Source organism: Dufourea novaeangliae, unplaced genomic scaffold, assembly GCF_001272555.1.
Source record: "Dufourea novaeangliae isolate 0120121106 unplaced genomic scaffold, ASM127255v1 scaffold221, whole genome shotgun sequence".
Lineage (NCBI taxonomy): Eukaryota > Metazoa > Arthropoda > Insecta > Hymenoptera > Halictidae > Dufourea > Dufourea novaeangliae.
Window position 1 is genome coordinate 595,047 of NW_015374115.1, and position 20,408 is coordinate 615,454.

A 20,408-nucleotide genomic window follows, 5' to 3' on the forward strand; every position below is an offset into this window, starting at 1 on the left:
GCGAGGTGGAGAGCTTGCAAGCTTCCCGTCGAACCTCTACGTCCTCTTCAAGCGAACTAGAAATTCTCGATCCGAGCGATTTTGTGAACTTTTGTGTATATATAAAAAACGTGGGGGACGCGAACTTGCACGCTCGCGCTAAGCTCGATGCGCTCTCGATCATCATCATCATTATCATCATCATTACCATTGTTTCTCTTTCTTTCTGTCTCTTTATCAGCGTGTCTTCGAGTGTCCCTGTCGGATGTACGGAGGTTTTGTATAGAAAAATTGTGGCGAGCTTGCAAGCTCGCGAGAATCACGAGTGATCGTGGATCGTAGGAATTCTTCGGGGATCTCTTCGAGTGATCTCGAGGCTAACTTTTCGTTTCCCGTCGTATCGACACTGGCGTTCGTTCTAAAAACTAGATTACACGAACTCTGGATCGTGTTTCGCAGGTTCGATCGCTAGATATTTTCCGTCCGGGGTTGCGTTCTTGTCCAGAGAGCAAAGTGTTCTTCGTAGCAAAGAGGAATTATCCGCAGGCTTATGCAGGCGGCTTGATATACAACGTTATTAACGATATTTACTTATACAAACGCTAGGTTGTGTTTTATTTTTCTCTTTTTTTTTTTTACCTCGTCCCTCTGTGTCCATTGCTTTCCTTCGATCTTTCACCTTCTGTTTTACCGATCGAAGCATCCTTGGCGTCCAGAAGGATAATCCGATTCGTTTGTTCATCCTTCGACGCGGTTACGTGACGTGTCTTCAGACATTCGCTTTTGTCGATGTCGTTTCCAAGCGAAACGATCGTTACATCGACCGTACGGATGCATCCGGCGATCCACTCGGACCAGACGAATCCTGAACGCTGAGACTTCTCGACGAACATCCACGTACGTCCTGGATGCGTCGGAAGTAGGCGAGCTAGAGACAACGAGGGAGCATTCGGCTTGAGGCACTAGGACGCGTCCAGGGAGAGGCACTCGGCGAGGAAGTCCTCCATGGAACGATAAGCGTGCTCCAACACACCTGCTAAGGCGTGGTCTTCGTCCGCGTAACTCTGTTGGAACAGATCGATTGGTTATTGAATAACAACAACCAGAAAACGGGTGATAGATTTATATGAAATTAGCTATTGTGTCGATCGTCTGTGGCAGAGATAGTTTTGGATTTGAAGTTATCAAGCTAATAACTTTAACGAGCTGATCGAGAACTCATGAAGTATCCTAATTCAGATCTAACAATTTTAATGAGACAATATACAGTAAATCATCGATGAGTGTTTGAAGGCTCCTCGACACTGAATTCAGACGTTATCCTTACTACTGAGGTGGGGCGTCGTGGAACCAGTCAAGCCCTCACTGGTAGAGATAACGTTTGAACACTCAGTGTTGTAGAATCTTAGAACACTGATCGATGATTTACTGTATCTTGACATATGCTTACACTTACCTGGTACCTAAAGATGATTCCCGCTTCGGACAGAGCCTTAGCAAAGGCGACGCCGTGCGTGTAAGGCGCTGTGAGGTCAGCTAGACCATGAAGAAGGTAGAGGCTGTGGCTCGGTACCAGCCTGGCTCGTTGAGTCAGATCAGCCTCCACGTAACCCTTGTAGTTATCGGCTGGTGCGCCAAGAACGCGCTCCGTGAACGCGGAATCTACAACAGGAAACACGAATTCTTGATCGTGGAACCTATTTCTACTAGAATGGAAGTAATTGTCATGAATTTACTCACTATAATACAGCCAATCCGCGATCGGATTCACCGCTACACCGCATTTGAACACGTTCTCCTGATTACCCAACACCATGGCCGTCACGTAGCCACCGTAACCCCATCCCCAAACACCGACCCTCGTGACATCAAGGTACTTTAACGTCTTCAAGAGGTGCCTGAGCACGGTCAGCTGGTCTTGAACCTCGACTCCACCGATCTTCCTGAACAGATCTCTTTTCCCCTGACCTCTTGCGCCCCGTACATCCAGTCTGACGTAGACCACGTCATTATGACTGGACATGTAGGTTCCCCAGTCTATCTTGAACCGATCGGTGACAGCTTCGCTTCCTGGTCGACCGTTCACCTCGACGAGAACCGGAAACGCTGCGTCTCTGAGTTCTTCTCGCCAGGAGGGTGGCAGAAGAAGTTGTACCTGTGCTTTCCAGCCTTGTGGCAGTGGTACCTGAATATATTACAGAGTTAATTCTGACTCGAAATGGGTGATTCAATCGGTGGTTGTGTACCTCGAAACTTCTCCTAGTCGGTAACGCCAGCTGCGACAGCTTGTCCCCTCGTTGGATCCTGGTGTCGTAGAGCAAACGCATCATCTTGTGGGACGTCATCAGGTGGATACCTGCTAGAGGAAGGCCCGGGCCTTCGCAGTGAAGGACATAGTAACCCTGAGAGTCGTCTAGGACCGGCGGACTGACGGACGCGCTGAAGTGCGTACAGTTGGTGTAATAAAACCTGTCGCGACGAAGATCATTTCACGATCAGGCTCCAATTGATCTTTGAATACGTCTAAACCTCGCTTACCTACTGCTCCAAAGAACTTCGCCCAAGTCGCAGGTAACGCACAGGGGTTCTAGGCGTCGAGGATCGTCGGCTGTTGGATCACGTACGACGTACAGATGTCTCTGGCCTGGTCTCCTTTCCCTGGTGCCCAAATAATACACCAGGTGGGCCTTGGTGTCCCAGGCCAGGATTTCGCTCACCTGACAGACAAGAACGAAAACCATGTAACGATTGTCATTAACGACTATAAACTTGACAGTTAACCTCAACACGTTTGCCCACCTCGTAACGACCATGGGACAGTACAGCTATCCTCTGCTGGGTCAGGGTTACGTGTTTGATGTGGGTGAAGTGTTCCTTGTCGCCCTCCTGGACGGCGGCCAGCAGTAAGAAACTGTCGCCATCCGGGGCGAAAAGAGGATGAGGTTGAGCGTCAAGCCACTGTCCCTCCGGCGCTCTTTCCGAATGTGTCTCCTCGCATTCCCATAACGGTGAACGACAGGCGGACACCACAGAAAGATTCTGCGATCTCGTCATCCAGACGACAGCGACGTGGCTGGAGTTGTCGCCCACCCAGCCAGCGGATATTATGTAGTACTCCCTAAGAAGAAGAAGAAGAACATGTTGTATCTAATGTTCCATTGAATTATCAGAATCAGAACTGGACTATCCGAATCTGTACCTCACCCAACGAGTCGAGTCAGTAACTACAAACGAACGGAAGTGATGACTATTTAGGAGGGACACGGACAATTACTAGGCAATAGCTTAGCACACATATGTTCCGTTTATTTTCACTGACTCGCCTAGTTGGACGGACCACAGAAACGACACTTTGACCAGAGATTCTGGGAAGGATATCAGAAAAACCATTTGTCCTCTTACTGTCCATCCAAAGCAGGCGGTGGCTTCAGTTTAGTCTTGGATGCCGTCGTCGTGTTCCCAGTCCCATTCGTCGGGCTGGTCACGTTCACAAGCTCCAGTAACCACAGATCGACCTCCGGATTGGACGAGCCTGGAGTAGGGTATCTGACGGATTTCGAGGGCGGGAAAGTGCCTCTTCTGGGTGCGGTCAGCGGACTGGAGCTCGGACCATCGTGACCTGGTTGAGTACCGAACCACGGGAACTCCAAAGCGGTGACCTTGGTGTCGTTGAACGAAGCGTAGAGAAGATGCGTGCCGTCGGGACTAGGCCATGCACCCTCTGGACGTGGCATCACCTCTTCTTGGTACAACCAGTCGGGGACACCGTTGTAGATCACACCTGGGACACCTGTGTCGGTCAGTCGTGAGTCCTCCGCCGCGGACGGTGACATTCTCACGTAAATATCGTTCTCGGATACCATCAGGAGACCGGACGTGTTACCCAGCCAGGCGGCGTGTTGCAATCGCGTTTGCTGCATCCTTCGCGACGTGTGCAACCGGAGCGGTGTGTGATGGCTAGAAGAGATATTGGTAACGGATCGGGACAATTCGGATTTCCTTTCTATTATGGACGCGATGGTTTGTGTTCTTGGTATTTAGTATTTTTAAACGTTTTTGTCCGACGTAACTGGGAAAGGACTTTTAAATTAATATCAGAAAATAATAGTTCAGAAGGGTATATCCCTTCGAGATGCACGTAGGAGTACTCACTCATTCGTGACGTCGTAGACTGTATAGAAAGCGGTGAAGGTATGTCTGTACACCTGAAAGAATAGAATCGCTTTTGAAAATTGAGTAACGTAAGTCTCTTCTCGAACTCGTCGAAACAAACGCTATCATAAAATTAGGTAGTTAGATTTCATTTAAAAAATTAACTCGACTTTCAAATCCCCTCCACTACTCTGTCTGGTAAAAAATTGTCACAATACGTAATGTCCCCTTCCATATCAAATAAGTTTTGCAAGAACATACTTTTCGTATCTTCAATTCCTTTGGAGATATTCCACTGTTTTTAGTTTATCTCCTCAGACGCGGTGTACAATAATATAAAATGTACAATAATTTTAACGTTTGTTCTGAAACTATTTTATACTTTCTTTCGTATCTTATTAAATACATAAAATAACTTCAGAATAAATGTTAAAATTATTATACATTGCAATGGTATACTGGGTCTGAAGGAGTAAAAAAGGACACTCTGTGCACAAAATGATTGGAGAAACATTGCGTTATCGCGCTATTGACTCGACATTCTCCCATTTATCCTATCAAATACCACACACGCCTCCACAAAATTATTCCACCTTTCTTTTCAAACCAGCCCTACTTCGTTCAGACGTAATCACCCATAAGTTGTTTACTAAAAAAGCCTTCGAGAACGATTCAGTATTACTCACCGGCTTGACATTGTGCTTGAACAACACGTAACGTAGGTCAGCGCTGCACTGGTAGCCTTGAACGTTCAGCTGTCTCTGAAAACATAAAGTCGCGGGAGATTTACGGTTTTATGTATTTTCCATTTCCTCTCGGTTTGGTCCCGCGGGAATTTCTCGCGAACGTTAACTGCCCCTCCCTCTCTCACTCCCACACTAAACTCGCCAGTCCCGTAAATTCGAACAATTTCGAAGTTTCCGACCCGTCAAAAAACGTCCAGCCTGATTTTTCCGCACGATTTCTTCGGTCTCGAGAGCGAGACTTGTTCGCCGAAACTTGGCGTGTCGCGCGACTGCCGTGCTCTTAAATCAACCCGCTCAACCCACCCGACACTATACATTCTCGCGATGATTCCCCGTGAATACAAACGAGTCCCCCGGACGACATCAATCACGCCCTTTAATTACACCCCGCGAACGAACCTCCGGCCATTATGAATCACGATATTAAACTATACGACCCGAACAGATGTTGATTATCTGCTGTACGTGTTCAGTAGTTCATGAACGTGTGCATTAAACTCCAGTGAATCTTATTTAGCTGACGTGTTTTACCTTAAACTATTGGATTTATCTCTGTGAATTTTGGTAGTTTAAATAGAGTCGTAACGATGAGATATTTGGACATTTTATTGACAGTGGTTGACGACATAAGTTGTAGTAAGCACTTGTGTTGTATTTATAGAGGAAAAGGAGGACGTTGACTGAAGCTTATGAATCTGGATACAGGAATGTACAGTAAATCAGCGATGAGTGCTCGAAGGCTTCTCGGCACTAAGTGTTTAGGCGTTATCCCCTCCACTGGGCGCTTGACTGGTTCCAGGCCCCTCCCCTCACACCCGATAATGGTGGGAATAACGTCTGAACGCTCAGTGCCGAGGAGCCTTCGAACTCCCATCGATGATTTACTGTACATAATAAATATTCTACTGAGGTGTATATAGTTAAACTTAACCTAGTTTGAAGTGTCACACTTAACACTTTGACTGCTCGTCACCCAAATATGGATGACAGGTACATTGCATTGAGGCTAAATTATTTAAATACCATTACAAAATTTTTGCGCAAAATTAATATTAAAGTATAATCTAAAACGAGACCAAGAGCCTTTATTAACTGAACGCATATATTTTCGACGATTTATGACTTAAAAAGCAAAGTAACGTGTGTCTGGCTACGTACGGCCTTTTTCACTGTAGGACTTAAATAGTAATATTGCTGGTTATTTCCCTATGATTCCTGCCTCCGAAAACCTGTTCGACAAACTCATGAAACCCGCAGTCTAGCTACAAAATCGATCACGGTAATCGAGCAAATATCCCCAAAATCAAAATTTACAGAAACATGTACAATTGCGTCGTTCCCCAAATGGGAACTTCAAAGTACACTATTCGTGCTGTCTCGATTACAGGGATTGTCGAGTGTATTTGCAAAACGAAGGAAAACGGTACCAGCGATGCGTTTGAAACAGATATTAACGCGACCAAACGGACACGTTGCATGGAATTGAGCAGGCCGGGGGGGCCGTCGATATTTGTTTCTGAAAGGACGGCGAGACGGGCGCGGCGTGTCCTGCTGGACGCCGGATCGGATCAATGCTGGTGTGTGTTCGTTCGTCTGTGCCCTGTCTGCCGGTCCAGTAGGAAATAGAAACGAGGAATTTTTGGAGCTGGGCCACTTTGGCCGGGCGCGCCTTGGTTTTTCTCTTACCGTTCTCCTCGATACATTCCTTCCTTTCCTTAACGAATGGTAGTCTTCACAAGATTCACATATTCTTCAATCCTATAGTAAAATTGTGTTAATTAAATCTAAAGAGGATTCAAGATCCAACTTTTTGACAGAATTGTCATTCTTATTATCCCTAAAATTGTAGACTTCCTGGGCGTACCCATTAACGGTACATTGGGGTAAGGAATTACCCTACGATTTTTTCAAACACCCCTTCTTTTCTAATCGCAATGGAAACGATTTCAACCCTACTAACCCTATTCTTTAGGCCTTAGACGATAAGGCAGAAATTAATGTAGTTTTGCCAGATTAGGTGATTATCGCAATTTGGGCGATTTTTGTACTAAAATTGTGATAGATTTGTTTTTCAAGTCGCAAATTGCAAATTGGACTTTTGTATCTTTAATTCGTTGCATATGTCTATTTTCTGAATGTATCATACTAAAATAAAAAATACTTCAAATTGAAAATCCCGCGTCAAAAATACCTTCAAGATTTTTTTGACAGCTTTATTGCGACTTTGGGTGATTTTAGACAACTATGTTTCCGAAAACCCCATCAGAAATCTGGTAACACTGTTGATGTATAATATTTTTCGTTTCGATGAATTTAAAGTAGTGACAAGTACTTACTTATGAAGCCACAAAATTATTAGCCAATTTATTTACTTCTGTGTACCGTAGTAGGTGCTCTGCAACTAGACAATTACCCGCCACGAAATGGTGGAAGGAAAATAATTTCAAGCAACATCGATCACGCACGAACACACCGCCTGTCCATCTGAATGAATCATGATCGTTGCATGACCGTTCGTTAACGATCCATGTAATTCACGTCACGGTGTTCAAAGAGGACCACGATCGGCTTTAAAATTATTCCGTGTCTATTAAGTGGCGCGGAATTACTCCCCATTCCTCATTCGAGGCAGCGCGCCATCGCTGGCAATCGTTGCTTTCTGTTTCCTTCGCTCTATCGTTTTCGGGCTGCCCCTGGGGCGTGGATCGTTCCATCGAACAGAAAATGCAATACCATCCTCTGGAGCTGAGGCAGGAGGAATGACTCCCTTTCCCTTGAATAAACCGACGAATACCTCGAACTTTGCCTTATACAGGACTCGTCCGTTCGCTAGCTCTCTTTGTTTTACGGCGGGGGCTGCGGGCTACACGCTCGCCTCCTTGATAGATAAGGCTCGAGGGAACGGCCGTTTGATACCAACGTTAAGGCTGTTTATTGTCTACGCCCCACTCTTTGTCCCGTTCGCAGCAACGGATTTCACGTCGGCGACGCGTAAAATATGCCTCGGGGATTAAAATTAATTTAAAAAACCATTAAAATTAATAAAGAAGCACCTCATCTGCTTTCATTGTTTTCATCCGCGGGACCAGAATATTATAAGCGATGAGGCACCTATGGGAATCGATAAAAATATTTACTGACTTAAACGGCAAATCCAGAGAACACAGCATCAATGGATGCTTACTCTGAATTGTATATTATGCCCCCTTCCTATTGTTACTTCAATAATAGATTATTATTTTGCAGCGTGTGTCGTTAATCCTCAAAGACACGTACTGTGAATACGCTGTCCCCTTTTTTCGTCATTACAAAGGCACCAGCAGGCTTTTTGTTTATCCTTCGATTTAATAATTTTGCATTTTTAGTGATAGATAATTAGGATGTAAGAAAAACAATTTTTCAAGCAAATGAAATGTAGAGAAATACAGGAATACGCCGCCCGTGTCCTTAAGGTGTAATAAAAAAAAACTCGGACGCCTTTGAAACTGTGGATGCAACAGATATATTTTCGCGAATAATAATTGTCTTGTGAAAAAAAATTCACGTACTGTAACTGAAAAACTTCGCCAAAAGATTTAGTCCAAACTCACAGAAAGATGTAATAATCTCCAGTGATTAGTTTCAAATTGAATATGAAAGAATTATTATTAATATCGTGTAATTACAGCGGTGTATTTTTATGGCCATTTCGTCAAGGGGGCTCGAGTTAAGTCGGACGGCGGCGATCGTCTCGTTCACCTGCGAAATTTTTGGTCCAGACACCCAGGTTTAATTACGATTAATCCCACGCCGGTGGATTTTGGCGCGACCCGTTCCCGCGGTCGCGTTTAATTAATTTCGTCGTACGGCACGGTAATTCGTTAAAATGGGGATTTATGGTGTTTCTGCTACCTCTTGGTTCCAGGAGATGTCTAGGAATTCAAGCTTTCGAGACGCTATTTTGTCGGGGACGTGCTGATGATTCGCGTGGGAAATGCCATCCGCGACTGTTCCAGGAATATTTTTATTCGATTCTCCGCCAGACGCTTGATGCCAGACGGCTGACGAGGACAAAAAACACACCGAGTGTCGCGGAAGAAATACAACGTGTCTCATAATTAGACTGCGAATGTTTATGCGAAATCATAATTTTAAGTAAATTCATAAATATAAAAACGAGATAAAAGTTTATTTCCTGTACCAGATTATGTTGATAATAATTTATGCTAAACTAACACAAAAATTAAGAATAAGTCCCGAATACAATTTCGTCGTTCTGAATTTTCGTTTAAGTTTTACATGCAGAAACCACCCTGTCAAAGTGTCTGACATTTTTATTAACACCGTGTATACAAGCATAAGGGTTGAGGCATTTCTTAAAATAGAAGTGACGGAATCTAAAAATCTTTTAGATTACCATAATGGGGTAGCTGATAAATGATTGAGCTCGAGCATGACCACGACGATAGTTTCAATTTGTCAGCTTCGTTAACGAGCCGTCCAATAGACTAATTGCAATATGCATCATAATGCACGCGACGTAACGCGACCGGCCGCGGATTAATTGGCCGAGAAACACGTTTCGAAATTGCGTAACGATCTCCGATCTGGTCGTAAGTTACGTGAACGTGATGGATCATGCGTCGACCGCGATCGATCCCGCGGACTCGGTGAGCGATTGGCTGACACGCCATTTCAGAAAATTGTTGTCGGTACGACCCTCCAGGCCCTCCACTTCCAGCGAAAACGCATGTTCAGTTTAAAGTTGTTTTAATCGTGAATATCGAAAACAGATTTTAATGGAAAAAGTTTAATCGCACTGGCGAAATGTGTGTACAGAAAATTACTTTGAGGTCATTTTAACAAAATAATATAAATTTTTTATAATATTCTCTAACACCTGATTACTTATCTTATGAGTATCAATTAATTATGAGTTTTCATGAACTTTCACAGTCTACTGATCACGATCTTAAACTGTCAACTTTTATAACTAGACTGCGGATGTTTATTGAAATTATCATTTTCAAAGACTGTTTCATAGAAACCAGAATTTATTACGAATCTATTTCATCGAACATAGGGTGTTGTAAAATTTAAAATGGTTTAAACAAATGCGTACACTAAATTTTTATTTTTGTTAGGTACGTTTAACGACTCCCTGGCAGCAATTTGTTTCTCCCTGTGTCCCGTCTGAATTTCAATTCTCCTCGTTGTACACGTTACGTTATACTGTCACACCGGGAGGTTGGATTCATGAAGATGCATAGGGGGATTAAAATTCAACTAAAACCTCGAAGCGTTATGCAGATCGACACTCGACAGTCGTTTCGGGGCATTCTCTACCGGCAACATCGAAAATCACAGATACAAGGATTCCCGGTCGAAATGCAGGGAATTAATAAAAATTTTAAATGGAACACTCAGAGGTTGGATTCTACATCCCAAACTAAAACGAGAATAAAACAACGAAATTCCCTTCGAGGCTTCGTTTTCGAGATATTAATTGTTAAAAATACAGGGAAAACACGCTTGACATACGTCTGACGCGACGAGTGGCACACTGTTCAAGTATTTGATGAGTTGGTTTCATTCATTTCATTCTATTTCATTCATCAGTTTCATTTGAACATCGACCGAGCCCGTCTACCAGCTGGGAATCGGTTGTTCGAGTAGTATAACCCATCGAGTCAGACGTATTTCGCCCGTATTTTTAACAATTAACACATCGTCGAACGAAGTCTCGAAAACAATTTCGTCATTCTTGATTTCCATTTTAGTTTAGCATGTAGAATTTACCACGTGAAAGTGTTTCCCACATTTTTAATAATACCCTTTATACAGAATCACAGAGGAACGTCCACAATGGACGACAATAAACGTTGATGCACGAAAACCATTTACGATTCTCTATGTTTCGGCTGATATCAATGTTGGCAAGCATTTTAAAACACTTGCCGTGTATTTTATCCGATCCTCCGAAAAATTAATTTTCACGCTCTCGCCGCGAATCACCCTTTCCCCCCGACGATCGCTCGTTACAGCTTTTATCGGATCGTCGAGAGAGTTTCCGGCGCGTCAGACTTTGAACAAAATTTGTTCGAGGTACGTTTTACGCTCGATCAAACGCGTGTCATTTTTCTATGTACTGTTTCGAAACAATTTCGAGAGGCTCTCTCTTTTTAAATTTTTTATTAACTATAGTTCCTTCTTTTTATAAGATCTGACCTGAGTTTGTAAGAACAATTCAGTGGTTCAGAACAAAAACGACAGATGTTACTGTTTGTATTTTTTTTTCTTTTCAGAAGAGGTAAGAAATATTCTGGCATTTTTAATAGTAAGAATCGATCATTTTTCCTTGAAAATGAATTCCTTTAAAGTCCATGGAAATAACGAACATTGGCTAATTTTTGGGGCCAAGAAAAATATTACGTGGATTAGCACCTCTTACTTTTGCTTTCCGTGGGTGTAATATACAATAGTTCGATACTCACGAGCGTGTGATTGGAGACAAGAAGGGACACGGAATTGTTGCTGGTGTCCAGGAGAGTGAGGGAACCGTCGTCGGCTTGATAGACAAACTTGTCGTGGGAGATCCAGGTCGGTGTTAACCTGTGCGGCGTCAGGTCATCGCGAAGGCACTCGTCCAACGTGAGACGCCTGCCGCTCCAGTACAGCAGCTCGTCGACGTACCTAAACATTCGTGTTCGAACATTAATTGATATTTCTAGATAGCATATTTTAATTATTAATCATTACTAGACCGCAGATGTTTATGCATTTACAGGGTTCCCTAGGTTGCAAACCGTGGGAAAATTTAGATTTCAGTAAAATTTAATAGTATTCAGGTATTATTACTAATATTTAAAAACCACCCAGTATTCTTTTCAATTCTGCTTTTTATTTATCACTAGCGAAAACAGTAAATTTTCACAAACATCCGCAGTCTAAATCATTACGAGAGAAAAAGAAAGAACTAATCACCGAAAGCAGTTCCTCTTCGTCGAACGAGGTACCTTTACAAAAAGGAACCGGTGTTCCAAGCTTAACGGCCACCCCGTTCCTATACGATCGCCTCGAATCAACGATCTAACTACCCGTTCCCTCGTAAAATCCCTGAAACGATCGAAATCCGATCCGTTTCGCGTTATGCTCCCGCGGCGACGGGTATCACGGGGCCACCGCTAAAAGGATCGGAACGATCTCCGCGATAAGGGGACGGATTAATTTCAGCGAGAACGGTTGTGCAAGGTATATAGGCTACTCTCTCGACCCCTGAAAACTATCGCCGGCTACGAGTCGCCGAAAAGATCGGCCCCTGATAGGAAGCCATGGTGGGGGAAAACCGCTCTAAGAAAAACGTCGAAAAGGAGAAGGAGGAGGTTGGCGTGGAGTTGGAGAAGGAGAAGGTGGAATTGCAAGTGGAGCTGGAGGAGGAAGAAGAGGAGGATGAGAAGGTGGAAATGGAGGTGGAGTTCGGAGGAGGTGAAGGTGGATGTAGAGGTGGAATTGGAGGAGGTGAAGGTGGATATAGAGGTGGAGTTGGAGGAGAAGGTGGAGGGAGAGGTGTAGTTGGAGGAGGTGAAGGTGGATGTAGAGGTAGAGTTGGGGAAAAAGGAAGAGAAAAAAGAAGAGGAGGAAGATAAGGAAGAGACTAAGGAGGAGTATGAGGAGAAGAAGTATGAGGATAAGGAGGATGGGGAGGTGGTGCAGAGAGGAAGACTCACCCGAGAAGGTAAATGGCCGTGACGATCCCGGCGATAACGAAGCCGATGACCAGCAGCGAAAAGATTATGCTCCGCCAGTTGTGGCCGCCCTCCCCGTACGTTAGATCCTGTGAATAGAGCAGAGATCCCTTTGGTTAGCGATCGATCTCACGGGCCGGGTACCGACCGGTGAAAGCGTGTCTACGAATGCGGAAAGCTTGCTCTGCCAAGGCATGCAGGTCACGAATTTCTTTGGGGGGGGGGGAGACACCGACTGCCACGAGTGATTCGCGATGTCTAGTTAACACGTTCATGCTGGTGATTGGTTATTAGCAGGTCACTGGATTGACTTTGATTTCATCTGATCGGGAGTCCGTGGACTCTTTGGAGATTCTTTCCGGGGGATGGTGAGATTTTCTTTTCTAATTCCGTTCGTGCACGGTCGATCGTGTTAACCCCTCTTTGATACCTGGGACTGTGTACGGTAAACGATAAAATTATGACAATTCGACCGTCATTATTCTTGGAAGATCAATTTCATTGGCATTTTCTGGATTAATTGACGGAGGGTATGGATTCTATTCAGATTGTTATTATTTAAAGAAATCCATACTATTCGTGGAAATTGCATGCAGGAAATGCTGAAGAATTTAATCTTTGAAGAATTATTACGCTGAAGTTGTTACAGTTCTTACGGTAGGTACTGTTTCGTTTTAATAGCAATATTATACACGTATTTTGTTTAGCCATAGGCGTTTTATTGCCATCATCCATGTCGAAGGGGTGAAAACAGCCATCAAAGTTAGGGGTGTGAAATATATTCGGTCGAATATTTCGGAAATTATTAGAGATAGAAAAACAGTTCAAATTGCAATATTATATATTTTTAAACGAGATCTCACCCCTTCAACATGGATGACAACAGGCAAAGAAAGAATACTTCCTAACAGAATTGCATCGAAATCTGTGATTGTCACTTCGGTATGTTCCCTTCTTACAATTAGATCATATACCACAATCAAAATACAATAAAATCTGTACGATCTCGATCCAAATACTACAAATAATCTCTAAAATCCTAAAACGTTTCAAGAATAACCAGTTAATTTTCCATTCTGTAACACCGAAAGATTCTTCTTCTTCGACTTGTTCTTAAATAGATTTTATTCTGGCGATCAATGGAGACGACGTTTTTCGGGTCGAGTTCGATCGACGACGATGTCGAGAATATCGAAAGTTTTTTCCCACGGTGTTGTGGTCGCGCGTCACGGCGTCTGGCATGCATATTGCATTCGGGTTATGTTTGCAACGTGAACCCTCTCTCTCTCTCTCTCTCTCTCTCTCTTTCTCTCTTCCCTGTTCTGTTTGCAGGACTAAGCCGGATAACACGTACCATCGGCCGTGTAATACGTAACCGGCGCGACTCGGTTTTCGGGACCTGTTAGAATCGCCCCACGCGTGAACGGGACCGGAAATCGTTTATTGTTAGAGCGGCCGCACCTCCGCTGGGGATATATGGATCGATTCGACACGTAATCGCGGTTAATCCGTTCCCCGTCTGGTCCATTCAGAATCGTCGCAAACGATGATCGCTTAACCGGGGGATCGTGCCCTCGAGCTGTTGGACTTAGCAAATCCCGCTGGAATAAATATATCATCGTTCAGGCCTAAATGACGGCGATGACTTCACGCGAATTCAATTATAGAGCGAACTACTTATGAGAGATGGGGTAATTCTGTTCTTTTCGTAGGTCTTCTCGAACTTAACACTAAAACTATCGACGATAAACGCATAGCTGTTTCGATCGGTTAATAAACATGAAAAACTTATGAAAATTTGCAAATTTATAAATTGAATAATTTCTTCACTTGCATATTGTAGTAATAGTTGTAAAAGAAGTGAGGAAATTTATTATTATAACTAGACTGCGGATGTCTTTAAATCGAGGTTTTAATAAAGTTCACAGAATGCTATCACCTTTATTTCACCAGATTAGGTACCACACTACGAATCTTATTTTAAAATTAAGAAACATTTATTAGGAAAGCATGATAAAAGTGAAAATCATGAGAATACATAAATAGAAATTACACAAAAATTTCATTGTTATTTGGAAAGTATACAAACGAATATGTGAGTCACTGTATTTGGCATCGTTGTTCCTGAACCACCCTGTATTAGATTTAAGATTCCTTTCAACTTATCTACTTGAACCACCCCTATATTCTCACCTACCCTACAAGAATATAACTCCAGAAAGAGATCTTCCGAATCTTATCGAAACTCCGATACACCCGATTCAAAGTCGTAATCAAATTGTATCACCCTGTTATCCAGCAATATCGCAGACAACACAGCGTCGATGCATGGAAATTGAGAAACGATTGGCCGGCATCAGTAGACGGTAATCGCTTTTCGACGACTTGTTTACCGTGATGAATAATCCTCGATCATCCACGAATCATCCTCCCTCGTCTAACATCGATCTCCTCTTTCTCTCCCTCGTCTCTCGTCTTCCCTCTGCACCCGCTGCTTTTTATTCCACCCATTCCGTTTCCCTCCCCTTTCTTCCACTCCCTCTTTAATGTCTCTTTCCGACCCCAACTCCATTGGTAGCTGATCGATTCATCGCCTTTGAATTCCGAGCGTGCAACCGTGCACGTGCGCGTCGTGAGCAGGATATAATGTTTTCGATACACGGAAGACAGACTCACGCAGAATCCAAGAGCTACATCGGGATGCAACGTGATCGCGTACACGGTTGTTTACAGGTGCACCTATGTGTGCACTTTGCGGGATTATTCGTTGCGCTCGATATACGAGAGTCGATCGTCTGTAGGAACTTTTAAAACTGGCATCGATGGTGTTAGACGCATATGTACATAATGGGATCCTTCTTTTACACTTTGTGCTGTATAGCAGGAAATCTATTAGTTATATAGATTATACCACGTCAAATTGCCGATACTCAAATAGTTGATAATCTACGGCGATTAGTAAATTAATCCTTTGAAGATAAATCAAAAATACAATCTAACGTGTTATATTTTCCAAAATATTAAATTTTATGCAATGAAAATGTTCGTCACCAGTATCAACAGTTTCAAGCTAATAAAATATCGAGAGATATAATTCCATTTTGTTCGTCGAGATTGGTGGTTTTAGATCGCATGAATTATTCGAAGACCTCGGGGTTGTCTATCGCGGGGCATAAGTCTGTTTAAGAATTCGTACGTGGTTCGAGAGTCGTTTGCTGTTCGAGGATTTAATAGCGACTCCTGCGGTCCCGATGTCGTTGAAGACTCTAATAATACGATTCGAGAACGAGTTTCAGTAGTGTGCTCGGTACACATAATTGAAGAACGGATTCTGTTTGCAGTTATGACGATTGAATGCGAGCGGAAGAGTTCCTTTCCACGCTCTAGTTTTCAAAGGAAAGAGTATTGCTATAAGCGTCTTCTTTACCGAGCCGTGATCACGTTCGAGGCTTCTTAAAATTGCGAAATCTTAGTTGAATATTGTCAGTCGACGAATACCTTGTCCCGTCTCAGCACAGATTGTTATTTTAGTATCACATCGACCGAGAAAAAAAATAATATTAACATGAATTTAGAGCATATTAGATAACACATTTCATCTGTAATCTTTTCCAATCAATTTATGCTACAGAATTATGTGTTTTAACCTTGTTGTGAAAGGCAATTGCAGGGAGCTGCTAAATAATTTTCTCCACATACATATTTAAATTTATCAAGAATAAAAAAATCTTATCTGTAAAATTGGTATTATGCCCCTACTTTAATAGGGTGAATTATAAAGTTATTTTTCATTGTGATTAAAAAAAGGCTATTTTATAAGGTTATCAACGTTAAATTCGCATGTCTTCAAGACAATTGCATATGAAAAATTGGATTCGAAATAGAATATACTGGGACAATCCATCAACGAAATACAGTATTTAGATTTTCAATTTTGTAGAAACATACTTTTTCGTTTCTTCTCCACATACTATCTCAGGGAAATTCGCCACTGTGCGTGTGACAACCTCACTGTGATATTTTCTACTCGCGACCGCCGCCACCGTCTAGCACAGGGAATATTATATTTCCTCGCGCTTCGGAGGCAGCGTCCTCGGAATTCACCGTGTACCGTATCATGCTAATACTATCTTAGGCGGCATTGTAACATCGCCGTTTTACTATTCCGCGAAGTGCTCCGCCGCGCCGAGCCTGTTTCCGAGAGTCTAACCAGGGATGGGGAATTTCTGAACGTGTTCTACCCCGTCGTACCGCCTCTTGGGAAAGTTCTTTCCATGCTTATGTAGAGAGGGTGCTGCGGTGTTATTCGTGGCGAGACGCGGATGGAGGTGATTCTACGGATACAGAGAAATATTTTTTTCGTATGCTGCCTCTCGTACACGAGGAAATCGAAGTTGGAAAATGGTGGATAGCGGGAATGCTTTCGAATGAGGTATTCCCTCTTTGTAGACAATGTTTCCATTGAATGGGACTGTGGGTGTAATTATAGAGAGGCGTTCGACGGTATTTAATATTGGAACTATCAGACCTATCAAAGTGACGGAATTCAGATTTGGTATTTTACAATCACTGAAATTATTTAGGTGCTTTCATGGGTATTTCAATAGTCTGATTAATACTTTTTACTAATACTTCTTTCGGAGTGAGCGAACAGAGCTATTTAAAAATTAAATAATTTCTCCGTTCGGTTATTCGAAAACTCGATTCTATAATATTCTACTTTACGTGCTCAGCAAGCGTCTGTAAACAAGGCTGCCAAAAATAGTTTCTTTTCGAACTGTAAGCATTAACGTCCGTCTGATTTCTTATTTATGAAGCCACTCAAAGCCTATGACGTGTGTATACAGCGTACCGGTTTATATATGGTACAGAGGTTAAAGCAACGAACGAAAAGCTTTCAGCGCAGAATAAACGAATGATCCCTTCTACCTGCTGTAATTGAAGAGTAAACGATCTTCGGACGTGTAGGATGATGAAAAAAACGTTACTTGTCTATTACGAGAGTTCACGTGCCAATGGATCTTGACGCAACCTTTTCCGCCGACACCCTGGATATTTGACATTCATGTTTTTATTGCCCATCGATTCTCGATATCTACGGCTCGAAGTACCAGGCGCAGTCTTTCAAGGGGATTCTGTATTTTCTGTACAGCTAACCTCGCGTCGTTTTCTGGTTTATATTCCAAGCTACAATATGATCCTTCCTATGGGGCCACGGAATGGAAATTGGAAGAAGGGTGGAGGGGAATGGAATATCTGGCTGTGTTGCGTCCGGATTACCCTATTGTGCCGCAGCTTTGCGAATTCAACGTCGAAAAGAGAACCACGGACAGCGAGACATCCGCGTCGATGCGTTCCGATTGATGTATCGGTCGTGGGGGGAGAGCAGGAATTAATCGACCGTGGAGATAATGGCCGACGTTGGACCCACCGCTCCGATAATGAAACACGGAATAATATTACTGCAATTAGAGCTCGTCACGGTTTCTTTGGTAACGAACATCACCGGGGAGACCCACCATCGATTTTCAATTGGAACTTTGACATTATTATTTTATTTCATATTTAACCCTTTAACCCTATACCGACCCCTAACTAACGACGATAAATGCTTATCGAAAAAATATGACATACTCTTGAAGATTTACAAATTCATGAATTGAACTAATTTCTTCGCAAATTAGGTTAATAAGTGAGACTAATAAATGAGTAGGTATATAGTAAATAATAAATTCATGATTTTGATGAAACTTCGTATGTCTGTTAATCAGTCAAAAATAAGGGATACGTATCTTTTGTTATCGGCTGAAACGCGATTTTAAGGGGTGAAACCATCCCTCGAAATTTCGATCCGAAAATACTATCTCGAAAACCAGAGGGCATACATGAAAACTTCTAATGGACCAGGTTTACGGTTTTTTATGTAGAATAATATGCTGCTAAGAAATTGTCCAAAAATAATTTGTTTATAACAACAAAATTTCGGATCGAAACTTCGAGGGGTGGTTTCACCCCTTAAAGTCGCGTCTCAGACGATAAAAAAAAATATGTATCCCTTATTTTTTGCTTAACAGACATACGAAGTTTCATCAAAATCGGAGGGGGACACTTCCGTGCCTTCCCTTGTAAGAACCGTTTAACTTCTTAATCACCGCATATAAATTACACTCCAATTCGTTCAAGAACAGCACAATCGTTTCAACCTCCTCTCCGTTCAACTCGTCGATTCAATTTTCACTAACAACCGAACCAGAACTCAGTCCTGAGTGATCGAGCATCGCTGTGGGTCGCGCGAATTAAACTCTGCTAATTTCCGAAAATTCACCGACTTCTGCCATTCGCTATTTGTTCACTCACCGTGGTCACGGTGCTCCCACTCATCGTCGCCCGTAAATAATGCAGTGGCACTAACGTGGCCGGGCGAAAAACGACGAAAGCGAACGCGTGCGAGCGGGGCCACTGTTATTTACACAATATAGTTCCGAGGCTGCACTCGTCGGTTGACGTAACTGCGGTATTTGCATGTTTACAACGGTGCCGCGTTCCCGATGGAAACAACATATACAGGGTGTTCGCGATAATTTTCATCATCGTTTTTTTCGTAAACGGTAAACATTAGAAAAAAACCAAAGAGGAGAAAGTTATAGCATATTTTACTAGTAATATGATAGCGAAAGTTTTCGTATTTTGAATATTTTTCTAGAAACCAAGGTGACCTTAATTTTTTTCAATGGAATGCTACATATTTTTTTACACTATATGAAAGCGGGCATTAAGACGAGTTCAACAATATAGTATACTATGGTCTTGAAGATCATACAAGGGCAGAAATAAATTCTCAGAAATGCATTCTTGCTAATGGAAATCACATTGAACACGAGATGTAGTCTCATTACTACAACATACTGGTAAATACAATATTACGAAATGTTAAATTTATTTCTTTTATTACAGTTTTATAACAACCATAAAAATATTATCCTAAAATTTAGGATCACAGAGGAGAATCGAGGTGATTTTTTTCAAACATTCCAAGAATTCAGAGGAACTGGAACGGTTATTATAAAACAAATGTATTAGCCTAGAATTCATCAGGAAAGAATAGAAACGTAGAGGTTTTCTTGTCTAAATTTCGTGAATTCAGAGGAACTTAAATAATTCCACGACATGCGGGTGGATCAGGTTCGTTCAACTGGCGACGCACAGCCTGTCAAAGTGGATCGTCTTCGCTCGGAACGGGTTGATGGCGTCGGGCCACGGATAGCTCGAGAAAGAGGGGCTGATAACGGTAGCTGATAAGAGGGAGCCAAGCCGTAGCAATGTTTCTTTCGGTTGGATTTCATTGATGGCCGAGTGGGAAAGGGGGCGGAAAATTTTGCGCGAGATACCGTAACGTTTATTGGCTCGCGGAACGGCTCGCGAAAGGGGTGGCGAGGGACGACCATCGGGTCGTGGCACGAGCCAGAGAATCCAGTAAGCTTTATCGGATTCCAGGACGTTTCGGTGTTATAGGTGTGCGTGAATTCTTTCGGTTCTCCGCTCGACGAAACTCTTTTTCTTACCGTCGTAATATCGGACACATCTTCGATGGAACATTCGACAATTGAATATTTCTGTGTTTCAACCTCCACTAGATTACACGATTTTCTGTATTCTGATTTTCACATTTCTTCGCACCCTTGTCTTTTCTTTTTGGAGAAACTAATGTTTTTGGGTTGTATCACTTTCATAACAATACGTTTTCCTCGAGTAGATCGATTGTGCATCGATCAGTTTTTCAATGAAACTTGTGTAAAATAAAACGTGA

General features: G+C 42.7%; 1 protein-coding gene across 1 annotated transcript in view; it reads right to left on the bottom strand.

Moving 5' to 3' along the window:
• Nucleotides 1-941: 941 nt before the first annotated feature.
• The window catches only part of LOC107191063 (dipeptidyl aminopeptidase-like protein 6), a 33,369-nt gene continuing 13,902 nt past the window's right edge, over nt 942-20,408 (bottom strand). The window contains exons 2-12 of the mRNA XM_015580009.1: nt 12,584-12,690; nt 11,351-11,549; nt 4,818-4,892; nt 4,132-4,184; nt 3,382-3,936; nt 2,779-3,097; nt 2,518-2,696; nt 2,226-2,448; nt 1,720-2,164; nt 1,436-1,641; nt 942-1,043 (exon numbers count right to left, since the gene is read on the bottom strand). Of these exons, the coding sequence (XP_015435495.1) occupies nt 942-1,043; nt 1,436-1,641; nt 1,720-2,164; nt 2,226-2,448; nt 2,518-2,696; nt 2,779-3,097; nt 3,382-3,936; nt 4,132-4,184; nt 4,818-4,892; nt 11,351-11,549; nt 12,584-12,690 (2,463 nt within the window). The remainder of the gene's footprint in view (nt 1,044-1,435; nt 1,642-1,719; nt 2,165-2,225; nt 2,449-2,517; nt 2,697-2,778; nt 3,098-3,381; nt 3,937-4,131; nt 4,185-4,817; nt 4,893-11,350; nt 11,550-12,583; nt 12,691-20,408) is intronic.